General features: G+C 39.4%; 1 protein-coding gene across 5 annotated transcripts in view; it reads right to left on the reverse strand.

Annotated features, from left to right (window-relative positions):
- Window positions 1-20,208, reverse strand: part of svilc (supervillin c) — a 47,753-nt gene that overhangs the window by 13,072 nt on the left and 14,473 nt on the right. For 3 of the 5 annotated variants that reach the window (XM_055223895.1, XM_055223894.1, XM_055223891.1), the window contains 16 exons: window positions 19,454-19,488; window positions 18,561-18,622; window positions 16,415-16,554; window positions 15,004-15,232; window positions 13,401-13,951; window positions 12,242-12,347; window positions 8,265-8,315; window positions 8,074-8,136; window positions 5,664-5,723; window positions 5,086-5,188; window positions 4,416-4,614; window positions 3,625-3,779; window positions 2,341-2,427; window positions 2,127-2,263; window positions 1,025-1,172; window positions 195-340 (listed from right to left, as the gene is read on the reverse strand). In XM_055223895.1, coding sequence (XP_055079870.1) covers window positions 195-340; window positions 1,025-1,172; window positions 2,127-2,263; window positions 2,341-2,427; window positions 3,625-3,779; window positions 4,416-4,614; window positions 5,086-5,188; window positions 5,664-5,723; window positions 8,074-8,136; window positions 8,265-8,315; window positions 12,242-12,347; window positions 13,401-13,951; window positions 15,004-15,232; window positions 16,415-16,554; window positions 18,561-18,622; window positions 19,454-19,488 — 2,272 coding nt within the window. The remainder of the gene's footprint in view (window positions 1-194; window positions 341-1,024; window positions 1,173-2,126; window positions 2,264-2,340; window positions 2,428-3,624; window positions 3,780-4,415; window positions 4,615-5,085; window positions 5,189-5,663; window positions 5,724-8,073; window positions 8,137-8,264; window positions 8,316-12,241; window positions 12,348-13,400; window positions 13,952-15,003; window positions 15,233-16,414; window positions 16,555-18,560; window positions 18,623-19,453; window positions 19,489-20,208) is intronic. The other 2 variants (XM_055223892.1, XM_055223893.1) reach the window with 2 other exon arrangements.

Here is a 20,208-nt window from a genome sequence, read left to right on the forward strand (position 1 = left end):
AGACTTTTGTACAACTCCACGTCTGACTGATTTGGCTTGTTTAGTTAAATGTTTTGCAAGAAGTCAAACACCTTCCAAATATAATCACATTTCAGGGGAGTAAACACGCAATACATTTTTCCCAATATCATCACACTCATATCTGTCTGTTTACTTCTGAATTCTGCCTAAACACCAGGAGGAGCCGGTCGTACCTCAGTGGGGTGGAGCAGGGACACAGGGGGGACACAGGCCCAGGCGTCTTCATGGGGCACCAGCCTGTCCTCCACCAGACGATACACACAGTTGGACTCGACCACTCCACGCTCAAACTGCTCGTCCTCCTCCACCGCTCCGGCTCCTAAAGAACACGACATTCAGACAGAGATGGTATTGTTTTTCAGACTCTAGAATATGACTCCCAGATGTATTGATCGCATTGTACTTTATCATGAAATATCCAAAAGGTAAATTCATACATGTTCAACCTGATCATTTCAATTTGTGATAAGACTCAAAAGCTTGCTGTCTTACAACCAAAATCTGTATTTGAACAATCTGAATAGAAGCTGCCCCATCTGTATTAAATAATATTGGCCTGTAGGATGTTGCGATGTCATTTGAAACAAACGATAGGTAGAATGTTTTTGTATTAAATGCTTTAGCAGGAAAAGGGAAGTATTGCAGTTAGGACCTTTGCCATAAAAATTACATGCAACATTTTGAGGACTTTTTCCCATTAAAAAGATATAATATTGTGTTTATCTTGTTTATATAATAAAAATGAAACCCAAGAACAGCTGCTTGAGCGATCTGATACTACAGTGTGAAAATAAATTTACCATTACTGGCCCTGTGTAGAGTATAATGGGGTCGTTACACAGCTTTTTTAAAATATAGTTTTGGCTAAAGTATATCTGTGGATGTTTTACCTGGCAACAATTATCATGGTGGATTTACCCTCAAATGTTTTTTCTTATAAACCTCATCTCTATTTAAAAACATATAAAATATACAAACACATGTGAATATATTTTGCTTTTACCTCTGTACTGTGTGCGTCCTCCCAGCAGGCTCCAGAAGTCTTCTCCCAGAGCGCCATCGCAGTTCAGTCCCTCCTCCAGATGCACAACTTGGAGCGCTCCACAGCCCAGGTCCCCCTGGCTCTGAATCAGGAGGGCCAGCTCACGGGCCTGTGAAAGGTAGAGGAAGTTTAAGACCAGACATGTATCACTGAACGCTGCTGAAGTGAAGACGGCTGAGGGAGAACATATTGAAAAAAACAATCCTGTAATGTTATTTCAAGTCAATGTTTCAATGCATTTTACCATTTAATCAAATCAGTGCAATTCTCTCTTTCTACTGAATAAGAACTTATAAGAATAAAAACTCATTTAAATCAGACCTATTCTGAAAAATTGACTTTTCAGAGCTCTTAATCATATTATAGTTGTTTTTCTTCTCAAAGTAATTTTTGTAATAATTCGTGCATGTTTGAGCAATTTTTAACTGCTCATTTTCAAGACGCCTTTTTGCCAGTCAACCCCTGTTTTCACCTCCGCTGGTACACGCCCATTGTTCTGTACTTACTTTGTTCTTCAATTTTATTTTCTTAGGCGATGATGCGCTTTGGTTTCAGCAGCATCACGTAGTCATTTTGGTACAAATGAAAAAAAATCTGCTGCTCACTAGTGTGATGTGCAGCTATCCGTAGAGTGCGCCGACAGGTCCACGGTGCTTGGTTGTGATGATGCTTACGACGCTACTGCTCACATTGGACACTGCATTTTTTTAACGTGGAAGTCAGCTAATTGTTTCTTTATTAAGTCATTTTAGATGAACATTAAAATGTGCAAATTATAACATAAAGATCCTCGGGTGTTATAGATTATAACTATAGACCAGACATAAGCACAACAGACTTATTATAAATTCTTTACTTAATTAGTTGCAAATGAACCCTGATCTTACTGTTGTTTAGTGTAATATCGTAGTAGCTCACCCTGTTTTCATTAATATTAGTACATGCATTTTGCCTTTTGAGTTTATAATGTAATTCTGACATGTTGTTTTTCTTTACATATACATTAAAATAACTGTATTATGAATGTATTTAGGAGAATTATAAAACCGATTTGTGGAGTGACCTTGGCTTTCTCCTGCTCATTGGCAAACTCTCCGCTCCACATGATGCAATGCTCTGGAGTGACCAGCAGGTAGCAGTCTCCACTATTGAGAGACCTCACGGAGGGCTCCACCAGTCTGACTTGGACATGCCGCCTTCCTGTCCCCAGATTATAACAAATTAATATAAAATGTGAACTTATCTGCACCAAAACAAACTGTAAAGTATATTGTGACCTTTTATGAGAATGAGCATCAGGTTTTTGTAGGGCACACGGGATACACTGGAGACATCGTGTGAATGACTGGAGCAGTTCTTTGATTCTGCAATACAAAAAAAATAGATATTATATTTTTATATTTATATTTTAGATATTATATATTCTTCTGCACTTTCTGAAGAAGAGAAAAGAGACTGAGTACATGACAAAGTGTAAGTGTACCTCAGACTACATTTTATGCACCTCAAAAACATGACAAAAAGTGACAATATAGATTAGTTTTCTTGACAAAAACTATAGAAATTTGAGTGAAAATAAAACCATATTTATTTAACGAATTACATTAGTTTAAAATGTTGTTTAATTTCCTGAGACACTTCTAGTTACAGATTCATATGTGTCCAAATTGTTGTTGCATTACTTTTATTTTGGATAAAAGGCAATGTTTTATATAATAGGCGTGGGACGATATTGAAACTTGGCGTCACGATTATCATGGCCAAAATAATTGCGATCAACGATTATATCATGATAATTAGTAAAGTTGCTGACAGTTTACAAAAAGTTCTGGATGTGAATCATTATAATTTTAATATTATGAACAGGCTCCATATTTAAAAAGCTGTTATAATGTTGTACTTTGTTATAAGTGAAAAAAAACAGTGATCTAGAGGAAAACATTATGGATAAGCAGTTTTTTTCTGCACATTCTGGAGATATAAACGTGATTATCTTTGTTGGCTATTTGCACGATTATATAAACACGAACGGTTGTGAATTAGCCGAGGCTATAAACACTGTGATACCGGCGTCAGATTACTGAACTGTTAATCTATGTTTGTTGTATCTGTCTCTATTCAAATAAACAATAAAAGAAAATAAAGGAAAATAAATAGTCCTCACTTTTTATCAGGATTATTATGATTATTGCTTACTAAAATTCCTAAAATATTACTATTTTTGGTCCAATTATGAAAACTTTAGATAAAATGTACTGAAAACTACCAAATGAGTAAAATTGAGTTTGTTATAACCACAGACTGTATATAAATGGATATAGCTAACCCGCTAGCTGTCACCTTCAACGGCCTCATTCCGGATTGACTCTTTGGTTGCTATGATACTCACAGTTGGATTTCCTAATATGGACCTTGGCTCCAAATCAGCCCCTATAACTGCTCTAGCCTCGATGAGCTTCATTTGGAGCTGACTGCTGTGGGTGACGTCACACTCACTCTGTCCACTTCTTTATATAGTCTGTGGTCATAACCCGCTCTGTTCAGTCTTTGTTGAAACGTACTCTGTTGAGCCTGCAGCCTCTCCTCCGCCGTCTCCCCCATGAAGTCAGATTGGATATCTTCTCTGGCGGCGAGCGCTCTGAGCGGGTTCCTGGAGCCCTGAGTGCGACGGGACGGGCGAACTGAGCGTCTGTGCTCTGCTACTGCCGAGCTCAAGCTGAAAAACACACATTTAGATTAACTTATATTTATATATTTAGAGTAATAAATACAAAAATGGAAATATAATATACACTCTACACTTAGCAACGCTGTCAGTCAAACCTGTTGCTAAAGCTAGTGGGAGCAACCTCAGAGAAAGAAGGTGCCTGATTTGTTTGTTATTAATATTCATATCTTGATTTATGGAGAAAACTGCAAAATAAAAACTGCTGGATCATGCAGAGCAGGTTAATACGAACATTTTAAGACCAAAATGATGAGTCTGACAGCTGCAGTTACAGAGAGAAGAGCCACAGTTTTTCAATGTAAAGTGAATTGGAGCTAGGTGGAGCGGCGGTTAGCAGGTTAGCTATGTCCATTTATATATACAGTCTATGGTTAACATTTAAACCACAGCTTTATCACACAGCTACTTATGCAACTTTCCACTAACCCCATATTCATCTAATTGTCAGTCAAATCTGTCTTATCTGGTTTTATGAGATCACTGCTATCCAAAACAGCAAAATAAACAAAACAAAAAAAAGGTGAACAAAGTCTAAACTAGAACCAAACCAAACAAAAACTGAATAAAAACTATTTCATCACCATGACAATAAAATAATAAAAGTGTAACAGGTGTGGGTCTCACATGGGGGCGCTGGTCTGACAGAACAGGTCCCGTGTGTCTGTGGCAGAGGAGTCTCTCGGAGGCGGGGCACAGGGGAAGAAGGCGGGGTGGTCACCGTGGAAACCATCATCAGAGGGGCGTGGCTCACAGGCAGACGACGTGCCCCTCACCTCCTCAGGGGCGGCGGTGTCTTTGGGTAAACACGCTTCGAATTCTGTATCTGAAAATGAAAGAAAAATTGACGATATTACAGATATTATTTGGCAAAAACTAGAAAATACTAACTAGGTAAATGTGTAGTAGTAGTAGTAGTAGTAGTAGTAGTAGTAGTAGTAGTAGTAGTAGCAGTAGCGAAAGAGTTGGAGTAATATTAGAATGGATCTGGGAGAGTATTTATTTATGGGGACAAACATCAGGTCCCATGACTTCTTCAATTTTTAGATACACAACACGATTTAATGTTTAATTATTGGTTAAAATCGGTTAAAGTTAGAATTCAGATTAAGTTTAGACAAGTAGTGACTCAAATTCAGTCTCCAGGAAATAAAACTAAGTGACTTTAAAGCCCCCAAACTCATGTAAACCCAAACTACCTGACCTTGTGTGTGTGCCTGTGTGTGTGTGACCAGTGTGTCTTTTGAATGGACTAAACACATACAGCTGTGTGAATGACGCGTGTATTTAAACTCACCTATTTTGTCCCTCTGTTCTTCCACTACAGACACTGCACCTCTCTTCTGCTCTTGTGCAGTTGTGATTTCAGGCTCTGCACCATTGGACACATCATGACTCCCCTAACATGGAACAAATCAAAATCTTTAACCTGTGTGTTGAATTTACACACAGAAAGTCACAACAAACGCATTATTAAAGGTCCTATGTTACGCAAAACTGACTCTTGTGAGCTTTAAGCAAGGTTAAAACACTGCTACCTCTTGAAAAACATACTTGGAGTTGTGTTTTTTTTCAGCCACACATGTTTGAGTAACTTTTTATTATTAGTCTGTAACATTTCCAGTGTTCAAAATGCTCTGTTCCACCTTGTGATGTCATGAAGAGGCAGTTTTCAAGTTAACAGCTCCTCTAACCTTTAGTTCAGGAGAGATTGGTAATTCCACAGCTGAAATGATCCAAATGATTCTAGTGAAGGTGTATGGAGTTTCAAAACACAGTGGAGCACTTCCTGTATTACCACATGACATCACAAGGTGGAACAGAGTGTTTTCAGTTTGAGAGAAAAACTAACATGGGTCCTTTAAGCAAACTTACCATCTTTCTCCAGTTTTGTGCTGGCGATGCTACTTCTTGGGCCTCAAACGACAGGCTTTTCTGAGGGTAGATGAAATAATACAGATATCGTTACGAACGTATTGCAAACATAGATTCCTATTCTTAAAAATAAAGGTATTCACTGTGCATTGACAAACAAAAACAGAGAGATTTTGAGGATTTGTGCCAAAACAAAAGAACACTGCAATTATTCTTATGTTGATTGTAATTATGGTAAAAAGAAAGTAACACATTCAGTATCACATGTGTCGTCCAAAAGTAAACATACATATTTGGCACATATAAAGACATTTAAATATGGAGAAGATCAGGAATTATTTCTTGAATTTTGAGTTATGTCTAAACTATAACTAAAATTTGAATTCTAATTTTTATAAGCAGATCCAGTGGTGGAAGAAGTACTCAATTTTGTAAGTAAAGTAAAAATACAGATATCAGAACAAAAAACAAAAACGAAAAAAAAAGAAAACTTAATGTATTAAAGTACCTGTTTAAAAATGTACTTAAAGAGTAAAAAGTTAAGTATTTCACGCAGAGGTGGAGATCTAAAAAAACCTTCTAATGTTGTGATTTTTATTAAGAATTGTGCCTGGCTGGTTTTATTCACACTCGGCTGCGGTTTGCAGCCGAGTGTGAAGTGGCTGGGATGAGAATCAGCTCCTCCAAATCCGAGGCCATGGTTCTCGACCGGAAAAAGGTGGTTTGCCCTCTCCGGGTGGGTGGTGAGTCTCTGCCCCAAGTGGAGGAGTTCAAGTATCTCGGGGTCTTGTTCACGAGTGAGGGAAGGATGGAGCGGGAGATTGACAGGCGGATCGGTGCAGCGTCTGCAGTGATGCGGTCACTGTATCGGTCTGTTGTGGTAAAGAAGGAGCTGAGCCCAAAGGCGAAGCTCTCGATTTACCGGTCAATCTACGTTCCTACCCTCACCTATGGTCATGAGCTCTGGGTAATGACCGAAAGGACAAGATCGCGGATACAAGCGGCTGAAATGGGCTTCCTCCGCAGAGTGGCCGGGCGCACCCTTAGGGATAGGGTGAGGAGCTCGGTCACACGGGAGGAGCTCGGAGTAGAGCCGCTGCTCCTACACGTTGAGAGGAACCAGCTGAGGTGGCTCGGGCATCTGCTCAGGATGCCTCCTGGACGCCTCCCTAGGGAGGTGTTCTGGGCATGTCCCACCGGGAGGAGGCCCCGGGGAAGACCCAGGACACGCTGGAGGGACTATGTCTCTCGGCTGGCCTGGGAACGCCTTGGGGTCCCACCGGAGGAGCTGGAGGACGTGTCCGAGGTGAGGGAAGTCTGCTTAGACTGCTGCCCCCGCGACCCGGCCCCGGATAAGCGGAAGAAGATGGATGGATGGTTTTATTTGTATATTTTTGTCTGTATCTTACTTTGCACATTGTGCGTGGTTGCTGATAAATGGTATTTATCACACACGTCGTCACTATTGATGGTTTTCAGATTCTACAATGTGATGATGTCACACTCCCAGATGGGGGCGCAAGAGACAGATTTCCCCATTGATTACATTTTGTACTTCACCATGAAATATCCAAAAGGTAAATGTTGATTTGATCCCATAGACTCTATATATAAATGGACATGGCTAACCTGCTAGCTGCCGTGTTCCAAGCAATAATTGATCCTGGGCGCGCTTCTGGCTCCAATTTACTTTCTATTCTATACTTTCTTCTTTCCTCGAGGTTGCTGCCGCTAGTGTTAGCAACAGCGGTGCAGGGAGGAAGGGGCGTTACCCTCAACAGCCTCACTCCAGATTGGCTCTTCGGTTGCTATGACACTCGCAGTGAGAATTCCAAACATGGAACTCGTCTCCAAATTGGCTCCTATACCTGCTCTAGCCTCGATGAGCTTCATTTGACTGGAGCCGAACGCTGTTGGTGACATCAAACTCACTTAGTCCACTTCTTTAAACAGTCTGTGGTTGAACCTGATCATTTCAGTTAGTGAGTAGACCCGAGAATGAGCTGTAGTACAAGTAAACTCTGCATTTTAACAGTATTCATTTTAGCTGCTCCCATCTGTATTAAATATTATGGGCCTATAGAATATAATGATGTCATCTGAAACCCAGCAATACCTTTTCTTTATATGTGCCAACACTGTACAGATACACTACACATTCAATGCAGAGTGAATACAGACAGAAAACACACGTCTTTGATAATGTAACGTCAATGCAATGGAGCAGTGAGTTTAGAAGAGGAGAGAAATGGAAGAAGCCGTGATGTGTGACTTTAGATAGAACAAGACTCTGCAGACAGCACTCCTCAAACTCACACACTGCTGTCGGGTCAAAATCACACTTAGAAATGAGCAAATCTCTTCACTGCACAAAATCCGCCCATAGCAACAGCATCAGCCGTGCAGTTACCTGGTTGAAAAACATAATGTACTGAGGCCTACTGCTAGAAAACACAGAGGCAAAGACGGGGCCCTGGGAGAAAGACAGTTCAGAGGAGAGAGAGAGAAAGAGGAGGAGGGGGGTGCTAAAGCGTGATGTGATATTGTATGATATGAAGGAAAACCATGCTTTATTTTTACAGCAGGTACAGTAAAACTTACCCAGGACTGTAGAGGGTCAGTGCTGTCGGCGTGTGCAGTGTCTGAGTCGTCCTACAGAGGGCAGCACACAGGAAAAGTACAGTTAAAGGTGATGGCAGTAACTTGAGACCTCACTGGATTAAAAGAGGAAATACAAACACATGTCCACCTGGGATGCTGCTAGCTGTTATATACTGAGGACATGTCGTGCAACAGATTTTAGGGTTTGTTTTTTTCTTTCTTTCTTTATTCTTTATTTGTCAAGGACCATGTACAAATTAATTAATCTTACAAAAGAAAAGATGATTTGTACCAGATTTAGCTACTGCTGCTCATAAAAATCTGGCAACCCAAAGCTTGTTCTGCTCCTTGACTGAATAATTGGCTTGAAACCAAAAAAAAAAAAAAAAAAAAAAAAAAAAAAAAGACATTGTGCAAAGCTAAATCTGAACCAAATCATAACAAACCTCCTATCAAAAATCAAATATTTCAAAATGTTTATGAAATATTAAAAGCGCACCGTGTAACCTATTTGTCTCCATGGAGATGTTATTATTTTGCCTGTTATGTTTTATAGTATATTACACTCATCTGTTTCCATGGAGACAATCAGATAGCCCCACCTGGCCAAGTTACTGGTCAGATCTGTGGAGATTTTTAGCAATAAAAAACACCTGTAATTTAACTTTAATAAAACGCATACAAATTTAATGCCGTACTGAGGAATATTCCAGACCAACAGTGGTGGAAGATCAATTTTGTTACTGAAGTAAAAGTACAGATACTGGAGCAAAAATACTCAAGTAAAAGTAAAAGCATCACATGAAAAAATTTACTTGAGCAAAACTATTGAAGTAAACCTTTAAAAATGTACTTTGAGTAAAAAGTGTGTGCATATGACTGAAAGGTTTTTATTCTGTACTCTTCTGTACTTAAATTTAAGATGATTATTTGTGATTATTTATGTTTTGATTTGTATTATTTTAATGTCCTTATTCTGTAAAGAACTTTGAATTACTTTGTGTACGAATTGTGCTCTACAAATAAACTTGCCTTGCCTAGATTGTGGGTCTTATAAAGCATCAAATGTAGTGATTTTGATAAAGATTTGTGCAGAATTTTGTTCAACAGAAACACTTAGATCGATTTTTTTTTTCCCCAGCTGCTTTTATATTTTTGTTTTGTTCAAATTATGTGTTAAAAATAAACCCTCAGCTTCCAGCCGATCTCAAGACAATAATAAAAAAATACTTTTACCTAAAAAGTATCCACTTTAAAATCTACTTAAGTAAAGTACAGTACTTCACTACTTTTACTTTGATACGTTTCACCACTGCAGACCAAACTTCTAAATGGAGACTATCAAGGGACAGAGAAAAGTTACATAGTGCAGCTTTAAAGAAAGAATCCTCTGTATCATATTTAACAGTGATATATTTGGGTATTAACTGACCATATTTTGTTGAGATTATTCTATTATTTTTATTTCTACAGGGCCCAGTGAGAGTATACCAGACTCTTTTTCAAAACAAAACACATAACTGCATAGGTCCACTTCAAACATTAAAAACAGGAGCAGGTGTGAGCATAAATGTTTAAAATGTTTTTAAATTTAATGTTTATTGCAGACTTTATGGAGTCTGCATTAAAGGCAACACAGGCAATGACACCCCATTTAATCCAGTAATATCCTGTAATAATTCACACACACGGCTCATACATGTAGTCACCATGATGCACCCTATCCCCAAAGGTCATGAGGGGGTCAGATTTTTACTGCCTGAATACTGGGTTTGTTTACAGTCCTCCACTCGTATCCACGCACATAAACACTGAGAAGTCCCAGTAACATAAGGCTGATCGCGAGATATTTAGCACATACCAAAAGTAGAGTGGAGTTGCTAAGGGACGTGATCTCTGGTTACACTAACGTCCAAATCCAACCACAGTCATCCCCTCGCCCCGCAGAAGCCACCCCCGTGACCTCTGAACTTATCCACCAGCTTATTTTAATAACACTGACGAATATGCAGTAAAATCAACAGTGTTAAAATGATTGACTTGAAAGGTGTATTATGTAACTTTTCTGGTTACTTTTCTGCCAGCTGCTTGTCTCCATGGAGATGTTGCTACTTTGCCTGGAATGTTAAACAGCATAAGTGTTCAACTCATCTGTTTTGCATTTATTCAATTATAGGTGACTCTATTGCAGGTGTTGGCAACCTTTAACACCCAAAGAGCCATTTGGACAGTTTCCACGGAAAAGAAAACACTGGGAGCCGCAAATACTTTTTGACATCTAAAATGAAGATAACACTGTATATATTGTTGTTTTTTTAAACCTTTTCGCTTGGTATAAACGGCTATGGTGTGTTCCTTAGGAAATCCATGAGGTGCTACAGAGACTTCTGCTCTGAAACTCTGCACAGCGTTCTGCGTCTGTCGGGGCTAAAGTCACTTTCAGATCAACGGGGCTCCAAATGCATATTTCTTGATAAATGCACAGAGTTTTTGAAGGTTATCAGCTTCTGCGAGTGTGACACTTACATTGAGCGACAAAAAATAATTAAAACATTTTAATTTCAAGATCACAATGATCTTCCAATTTAAACTACAATTAAAAAAATAACTAACACAAATAAAATACACTTCAATTAAATACTTATCATTTATTTTTTCAATTCATGCGGAGCCACAATGTAAGGGTGAAAGCGCAGTAGGTTGCCAACCCATGTTCTATTGCATTCTTACTGTGGCCTATTCACAGATCTGACCTGTAACCTGGACAAATGGTGCCACATTCAAGTAGGGCTGTGCCAAAAATCAAAAGATCGATACATCGCGATCTAAACTTTGGTTGATCTCGATGATAAGGCCAGTGTAATGGACAGGTCCTACAGCCAAACATGTGAGAGCGCGTGCGTGCTCTTTTTGGGCCCCATTTTGGATATTTTCTTCTTTACTAAAGATAAACTGCAACAAAAGCATCATCGATTGGACCTAAAGAACTTTTTTTTTTTTCTATTTTTAAATTTTGTAATCCAACCACATAGGGGAGAACTGTTAGGGCACACGTTTAGCCAGTGCCAAACCTGGATGAATAGAGAGGTATGAAACTGGAAGGGCATACATACAGTCTTTGCCAAATTGTATTCTAAGAGAGACACATTAAGCAAGAGGAGTCTACTGCTTTTTTGCCACCTCTCTTTTGACCTTTGACGTTTAACCTTTGCACCTAAGCAGACAGTCTGAAAAAATACAGCCCCCAAATGCAACTCCACAGATAAAACATTCTGTCACAGACACAGCAGCTGAAACTGGGATAAACAAACCGTTTCACTTAATTAGTTCAGATATACTTTAAACATGGACTTTAAACCATAGATATATATAGAGGGAGAGGACTGCTTGAATACTGAACCGGATGAAATTGTGGAAAATAACAAAGTAAAAGTTGTACAGTACTATCCTTAAGTACACATTTGAGGTATCTGTACTTTGCTCAAGTACTTTTACTTCACTACATTTGAGACCAGTATCTGTACTTTCTATTCCACTACATTTTGAACAGGACTGAAAAGTAAAAAGTCAAGTATTTTTTATTTCAGTTTGAGGCATGCTGAAAAGTGATCAATTTCATAATCTGAGCAAAAATATACAAATAAAAACAGCTGGGAAAAAAAACAATCAATTCAGTTGTTTCTGTTGAACAAGCATAAATCTTTATCAAAATCTGCACAAAATACTTTTACTTTGTACTCTTTAAGTACATTTACAGATACTTTAATACTTTTACATATGTTGATTTTTCATGTGATACTTTCACTTTTACTTAATAGTTTCTTTGCTCCAGTATCTGTACCAAATTGAGTATTTCCTCCACCACTGGTCAATTGGTATCACTTCAGTGGGTAGAACATTGCAGAATTTCTGTAACAAAAAAAATCTGCCACAACCTAAAAACAAGTTTGAAAAGCACCAGAGTGTTTCTTTCTTACCTTCGTCCTATTAGTAACCGTCTTTGGCTGAGTGCTGCTGTCGTGCTGTGGAGCTCGGGCTCTCGTTGTTTCTCTGTTCCTCATACTGCCATCATGGTCGTTCCTTCTGAAAATATAGAAGAAGAAGAAGAATTAGGTAGAAGAGCTGAGCAAACAATTTAGTCCTTGCATCTTCACAGTTCAGCTTGGCTGCCTTAAAGCAGACCTGTTGTGCTTATGTCACTCTATAGTTATAATCTACGACACTCGTGGATCATTATGTTACAATTTACACATTTTAAATCACAATATTCATCTAAAATGACTTAATAAGAGAAACAAGTCCACTGTTTTCTGTGTTATAAAACTGTGGTGTCCAATGGGAGCTGGTGTCGCTGTAAACATCATCACAACAAAGAGCTGTCAGCGCCCCCTATGGACACCTGCACATCACACTAGCGAGCAGCAGATTATTTTCATTTGTACCAAACTGACTATGCAACACTGCTGAATCCTACACATATCATCGTTGCTGTGTTCCAAATAGGAAGTGAGTATGGGCACACTTCCGTCTCAATTGACTCGGCTCCAGTTCACTTTACATTGAAAAACTCTGGCCCCTCTTCCTGTAACTGCTGCTGTCAGACTTATGATTTTGGTGTTAAAATGTTCGTACAAGCCCACTCTACATGATCCTGGTGGTTTTATTTTGCTATTGTGTCCGTAAATCAAAATATGAACATTAATAATTAACAAATCAAGCGCCTTCTTTCCCCAAGGTCACTCCTGTTAGCATTAATGTTAGGTTTGATTGACAGTGTTGCTAAGTGCCCACTCCATGCTAAACCAGCGGTACTGGCGGGAAGGGGTTACTTTCATCAGCCTCACTCTGGATTGGCTCTTTGGTTGCTATGATACTTGCCATTGGAATTCCAAATATGGAACTTCAAATTCACCCCTATAACCACTAGCCTCAATGAGCTTCATTGGACTGAAGCCGAAGGCTGTGGGTGACGTCACACTCACTTAGTCCACTTCTTTATACAGTCTATGGGTCAACTTTACTTTGCAGTTACAAAGACTTAATGTTACACTAATTAACTTGTTAGCTAATTGATGTATTGTCATGTCATACTACAATATATTATGGTAATAAAAAAAAATAATAAAAAACACTCACTGGCCAGGGGAGGTGCTGTGTCTCTCAGTCTGAGTCACTTCCAGGTTTGTTTCAGGTCTTGTTGGCGTACAGGCGATGGTTTCTCTCCGGCTCCGTCCACGCTGTCGCCATGGAGCTCTACTCGGAGGTGCCCCGTCCACGCTTGCCCTCTGGAGTGGTGATGTCACTTCCTGTCTCTCCTCCTTCCTCGTCATAATATCTGTGTCACCGCCATTTTGGTCAGGTATAACAGGTGGTTCGTTTTGGCTGCAGGTGCTAGTCCTGGACCAATCAGAGCCTCCCGAGCGGCTTTTCTTTAGGATACTCCTTAATGCTGGTTCAGACTCAGTGCGGGGCAGTTGGGGCAGTTGGGGCAGTTGGGGCAGTTGGGGCAGTTGGGGCAGCTGGGACAAGTGGTCTTGTGGGGTAGAAAAGCACTCGGAGCTCGGGTCCAGTTTTGGCTGTGAAAGGCGGAGTTCACTGGGTTTGAGGTTGATGGACTCTGCCTGCTGTCGGTCTGACAGATGAGGAGCCAGGGAGAAAGCAGGGAGCTGTACTGGGCCTTTCTGGAGCTAAAAAGAGAAACATAGATCATTATTATTTAAATCAGACCTATAGTGCTTGTGTCACTCTAGTTATAATCTATAACACTCATGGATCATTGTGTTATAATTTGGACATTTTAAATCACAATATTCATCTAAAACGACTTAATCAAAGAAACAGTCACCTGGCTTCTGTGTTAGAAAACTACGGTGTCTAATGGGAGATGATGTCGCTGTAAACATCATCACAACAAAGAGACATGTAGCTGTCGGCGCCCCCTATAGATAGCTGCACATTACACTAGTGAGCAGCAGATTTTTTTTTTTTCATTTGTGCCAAAATGACGATGCAACGCTGCCGAATCCTACACATAATCACCAATTAAGAAAATGAAATTGAAAAACGAAGTGCGTACGTCACAGTGGGCGTGTACCAGTGGAGGTGAAAACAGGGGCTGATTGGCAAAATGGCGTCTCGTAAATAAACAATTAAAGATTACTTTAATATGAATCACTCCAAAACCAATGTCAGAGAGTAAATGAGAAGTAAACAACTACAACATGGTTAAAAGCTTTGCAGAGCAGGTTTGCTTTAAATTAACTAGTCTTTCATTTAAAAACATAGTAACCATATCGAATTTAAGTTAATTTGAAATCTGCAGCACAGTCATACTCCAGAGATTTACCATAAACTTCCCCAGACGTTTTTAACTATTCACAATTTTTCACAGTTTTCACAGTTAAGTTGGTGTGTAGTCATTTTATAAGTCTATACATAAGATTTTGTCACAAGACTGAACCAAAGATTTAGTCCATAGACTGTCCGGTTAATAGGACTCCACTGCACCACTGTTGATGTTTTTACGAATTGATCAAGGCTCAAAATTCAGAACTAATTCAGAACTAAACCAGGACCAAACCAGGTCTATTACAGGAGTAAACTGGGCTCAAACCAGGACCCAACGAGGAAGTGTAAACGCTCACCTCTTTACATCATAAGCAACAGTACACATAGTTTTACAGTGGGACATGACTGAATGCCTTTATTACTGAAAACACGTCTGTGACTCTGTGCTCACCAGGTTGACCTCCTCCACAGTGATGGGCTGGGTGCGGTAGCGAGCCCCCTTCTGTCTGCGCCTGTCGGGGGCGGAGTCGACAGGGGCACCTGCCATCCTCTCCGGCAGAGACAGTTTGTTGAACAGAGCCAGTTTCTCGCTCATGCTCATCTTACAGCTCTCATCCTCCACTGGCTCTGAGTCTGTGGGCCCTGGATCTGCACCTGCTGGAGGGGCTGGTTTGGGGGAACTGCAAAAACATGGGTTTATATTAGTACACTTCAGTTTAGGCTAATTGTATAAGTCTACATATCTCTCTATAATTACATTTTCCATGTTTTTATGTTGTATATTGTAGCAGTGACAGCAAGTAGAGAGCTGTAGTATGAGCCCAAGTGTCCTATTTCATTTTACAAGTGCACAGATAGACTACAAAGACTCTGAAGGCCACAGAACACCACCATTTAAGTTTAGTTAAGTTCTGTTATTGGCTGGAAATCTGCTGCTTTGAAAACAATATTATCATATTTCATACTTCAGGGGTAAACGGATCCATGGAAGTGATCAAATAAACAGGTCACACAGCTGAACCACATGAACCATCTCACACTCTGAGGACTTCAGGGACCGGCCTCCTGCCTGTGCCCAGTCAGGACTGAACATGGACTAAACCAGGATTAAACCAGGACTAAACCTAGATTAACACAAGGCTAAAACAGGACTAAACCAGGACTAAACATAGGGAATCCATGTTTCAGTTTTGTGCAGCTAAAACCTGAAACAGTCTTCCTGAAGATGTGAGACAGGCCTGTATTTTGACAATGTTTAAATCCAGGCTCCAAACGGTTCTGTTTAGCTGTGCATATGACTGAAAGGGTTATGATGATTATTTGCGATTAGTTATGTTTTGATTTGTTGTATTGTGATTTTAATGTCTTTCTTATTCTGTAAATCACTTTGTAAACTTTGTAAACTTCTCTTGCTCTACAGTTATTATATCTGAACAATGAACCAATCTGGCAACGTCACACCTTTAGTGAACATGAAGGTCAGATGCTTTTTTGTTTTTATATAAACCTAGATACCAGTCTCTACCAAACTAAAGGTAAAAGGTAATTGTTAACTTGAAAACTACATCTTCGTGATATCACAATGTGGAACAGAGCATTTTCAGAGTTTTAAAGATGCAGACAGACTGATAATAAAGGATTACTCAAACAAAAAAAAAAAAAAAAAAATTGTGAATGAAACAAAACACAACTCCAGGTCTGTTTTTGAGGAGGTAACAACATTATAACATAGCTTGGGGACACACAAGAGTCAATTTTGCATAATATCGGACGTTTAAGGGACAAAATATGTTACATTTTAAAACTACAGCAAATCCAAGAAGTAAACCTAGATGTATGTTCACATGTCCAGAGCAGCCCACCTCACTGCTCCCATCTCCTCACAGGTGATGGGCTGCGTCATGAACCTTTGGTCGTGGTTCCTTCGGCCTCTTCGTTCGTGACTCACACTCCCAGAGCGAGGCTTCAGGAGCGAGGGGGCGGGGGCGGACTTCTCCAGCTCCTGCAGAGAGTCAATCAACAACACGCTGTTTAAATTCTGATGAGGGGGAAAGCGGACCGCATAATGGCAGCGAAACTGTCCTAATGGTTTCCTCCTGTTTGTAAAGGTGAGACAGGTGGAGGTGAGTCAGCTGGTGGGTGGATGACACAGGGACATGGATACAGCACAGCCGCCCGATGGGTCGCACGGTAACCAGATCTGACCCGGCTCCGGTTACTGTCCCCGCAGACTACAGGCTAATTATAACACAGCTGCTATGCTTTTTAATGGCAACGCGGTGTCTGGCAAATTTTCACCTGCCAATTTAAGAGCAAGGTGGAAAAATGAGGAACACCCGACCTGAGGAAAAGTATTTATTTTACAACATAATTAAGGACTAAACCAGGATTAAAACAAGGCTATACCAGGATTAAAACAAGGCTAAAACAGGACTAAACCAGCACTAAACCAGGACTAAACCAGGACTAAACCAGGACTAAACCAGGACTAAACCAGGACAAAACCAGGTCTAAACCAGGATTACACCATGGATACACCAGAACTACACCAGGACTACACCAGGACTAAACCAGGACTACACCATGACTACACCAGGACTAAACCATGACTAGTAAGGGTATTGCATTTTACAACATAATTAGAGTTTAATTTTACTAGAAGTCACATCAAAAATACTACAGAACTGGTGCATGAATATTGAAAGTATCGGCAAATATTGCTATTTACAAATTATACTATTAATTTTACTTAAGCTAAAATTAATTAATTCAATTGATACTTTGCAGCTGATATCATCAACTTTCCCTGATGCTAACTGGAGGCACTGCTCTGTCTGAAGCTACATTTGACTTTAATCTGAAATTTATTTTAACACAATCTGACCAGAAAGAACTGATTTCGCTGAAGCTACAACACGTGAGGTGATTTGTGCTGTTGAACAAGTCTCTCACACGTAAAATTACAGTCATGAGCTAGCTAGCATCAGACAATAGTTTTTCTGTTAGTCACTCTCACATTTTTGTTGAAAATCAAACTCCTAAATAGGACCATGAACGCCCAGCTCTTGAAAATGTGTTGTTTAAATCCATTTTGTATCTTATAACTTTTTTGACAGCGTTTACTAACATGTGCATTGTGTCACCATGGTAACTGCTGAACATTCACCATTAGAGATACATGTAGAACACCCCCAGCATGACGCCACTGCAGAGTATCAATAGTGGGAGCCTTATTTTTCCACAGACATTAATACCAGTTGTTATTTTTAATCAGCAGATAACACAGGATCTCAAATGTACTTTAAATTTAGCCACTCCTTTAATACATTGAGAGAGCATCAAAATAAGCCGCAGATTCATCACACACCTGTTTGCCCATTCATTTTCAACATGATCTGGCTCTGCTATAGCAAGCTACAAGGCAACAAGAGTGTACCTATATATGTTTACAGATCTAGTGTTACCTATAGATAACCTCATTATCCTGACCAGTTTATTAAGATACAATACAAAAGGAATAAAGTTATGGGTTTACACGTGGATTTTTGTTTTGTTTTCAGTTCTGATTTCCTTTAAACTAAAATAAAATAAGTCAAAAACTGAAGTCCAACCCCCCCTCCTTTCTCTCTCCCCTTTTGCTCTCTATTTATCACTTAAGTATCTGCAGAACAGCTTTGTGTAAATAAAAATTCAAACATTATGAAACTTTTTGGACCAACTATGACCAGGAAATAGTCTTATTACATCAATGTATGTGTCCAACCAAGATAATGGCGTAAACGATATTTGGAAGCCGATATTATACACCAGTAGTGGATCAGTGTATCCCTAGTTTATTGTGTAACATCCAGAGGTGTCATTGCTTTGCCTAGAATGTTCCACAATATCACATTATCTTATTATTTGCAATGTATTTGTGCTCAAGCACTGGGAGAGGTGTCACACAACAGTGAAAATAAAACTGGTCAGGAAAAGCCGTAAAGATTCAGGGTCAGCTCAAGGACTCACTTTGAACAAAGACATCTTGGCCGCCACACTCATTTTGGCCCTGTCGTCTGTTTTAACGTCACCTGGAAGAACAACAAACAAACTCGTAAAGAGTTTTAAAGGGTTCATATTACACTTTTTTCTGATATATGTGATCCCGTTTCCTCATCACAAACATACCTGGAGTTGTTTAACACACAAACTCTGCAGATTTAGGCTGAGCTTTTCTCCAAAACAGAAAACACTCTGTTCCACCTTATGATGTAATATGTTAATACAGAAAGTGCTCCACTGTGTTTTTAAACTCCATAGACTTTTACTTGAATCATTTGGATGATTTCAACCATGGGATTGACAAATTCTACTGAACTAAAGGTAAAAGGAGTTGTTAACTTGAAAACTACCACTTCATGACATCACAAGGTGGAACAGAGGATTTTGAGCTTGTTACAGACTAATAGTAACGGGTTACTGAAACATGTGAATGAAACAAAACACAACTCCAGGTTTGTTTTTGAGGAGGTAACAGCATTATAACAAGGATTAGCACTCACAAGAGTCAATTTTGCATAATATAGGATCTTTAAGGGACAAAATGATGCTATATTTTGAACACTGTATTCAAAACTATAGCAAATCCAAGAAGTAAAATAGAATGTTCTGTTTATCGTAAATTGTTCAAATGGACAAATTTTAGCCAACAGGACTGACTCATTTATAATCGAATTGAAACTGAAAACAAAAATGAAAAAACCCAAAAACATGGTGGCAAAATAAAATCACCTAAATGACTCATAGTAACCATTATATAGATATATTGACAATACTAAGCCAGTCTTGGATCCATGTGCAAGCTAATAAAATCCTAATATCTTAATCTTAATCTGGGTTCAAAATAAAACAAGACAATTCACCTTTGGAGTCCTCCTCTTCCACTTCATCCAGGACTCTGCAAGAACACAAAAGTACAGCATTGGTACCAAGTAAATACAGCAGTAAACAGAGGGTGAGGTTCCTGCATGTCCGCTCCGTCCCACCTGTTTTAAATAATACAATATAAAGTCTTTATGGGGTTCATAATACGCTGCACACAACAGTGGAGTTAATGGGGAAGGCAAACACATGCAAACACAGCCACGCCCCTGCTTAAGAATTAGTACAAACCACAAACAAATAAAGCTGCAAACCATATCATGTCCTATCACATCAGAAACTGAATGAATCTAAAAGTCACAGTCACTTTTAGCCAAAAAAATAGTTGTTGGTTATGTTTATTGCACTTAAAAATACATACTATGTCTTTGGCTCAAAGTTAAGTTAAAATTTCATTGAGATGAAGTGGGTTCACGCTCTGAGCCAGGCCATAGAGCCTTAGAGACAAACAGACTATAACAGTGTGAGGCCAGAAAGAGCAAGTCAGGCTGTATTTGGTAAATCATCACTTTTTTATACAGCGCTTTTCCACCTTCAAAGCTCAAAACTCTTTACATCAAGAAACCGCTCACGTATTCATACACACAAACACTGGGGGTGAGGTTGGTTAAGTGTCTTGCCAAAGCACACAATGACAGTATTCATATGTGCGAGCTGGAATTACACCGCTCAACCAATGATGTTTGTCGAGAGCAGGATTCGAACCAACAACTGCCGGATCAGCGGACAAACACTA

The sequence above is a fragment of the Periophthalmus magnuspinnatus genome, chromosome 8, assembly GCF_009829125.3.
Source record: "Periophthalmus magnuspinnatus isolate fPerMag1 chromosome 8, fPerMag1.2.pri, whole genome shotgun sequence".
NCBI lineage: Eukaryota > Metazoa > Chordata > Actinopteri > Gobiiformes > Gobiidae > Periophthalmus > Periophthalmus magnuspinnatus.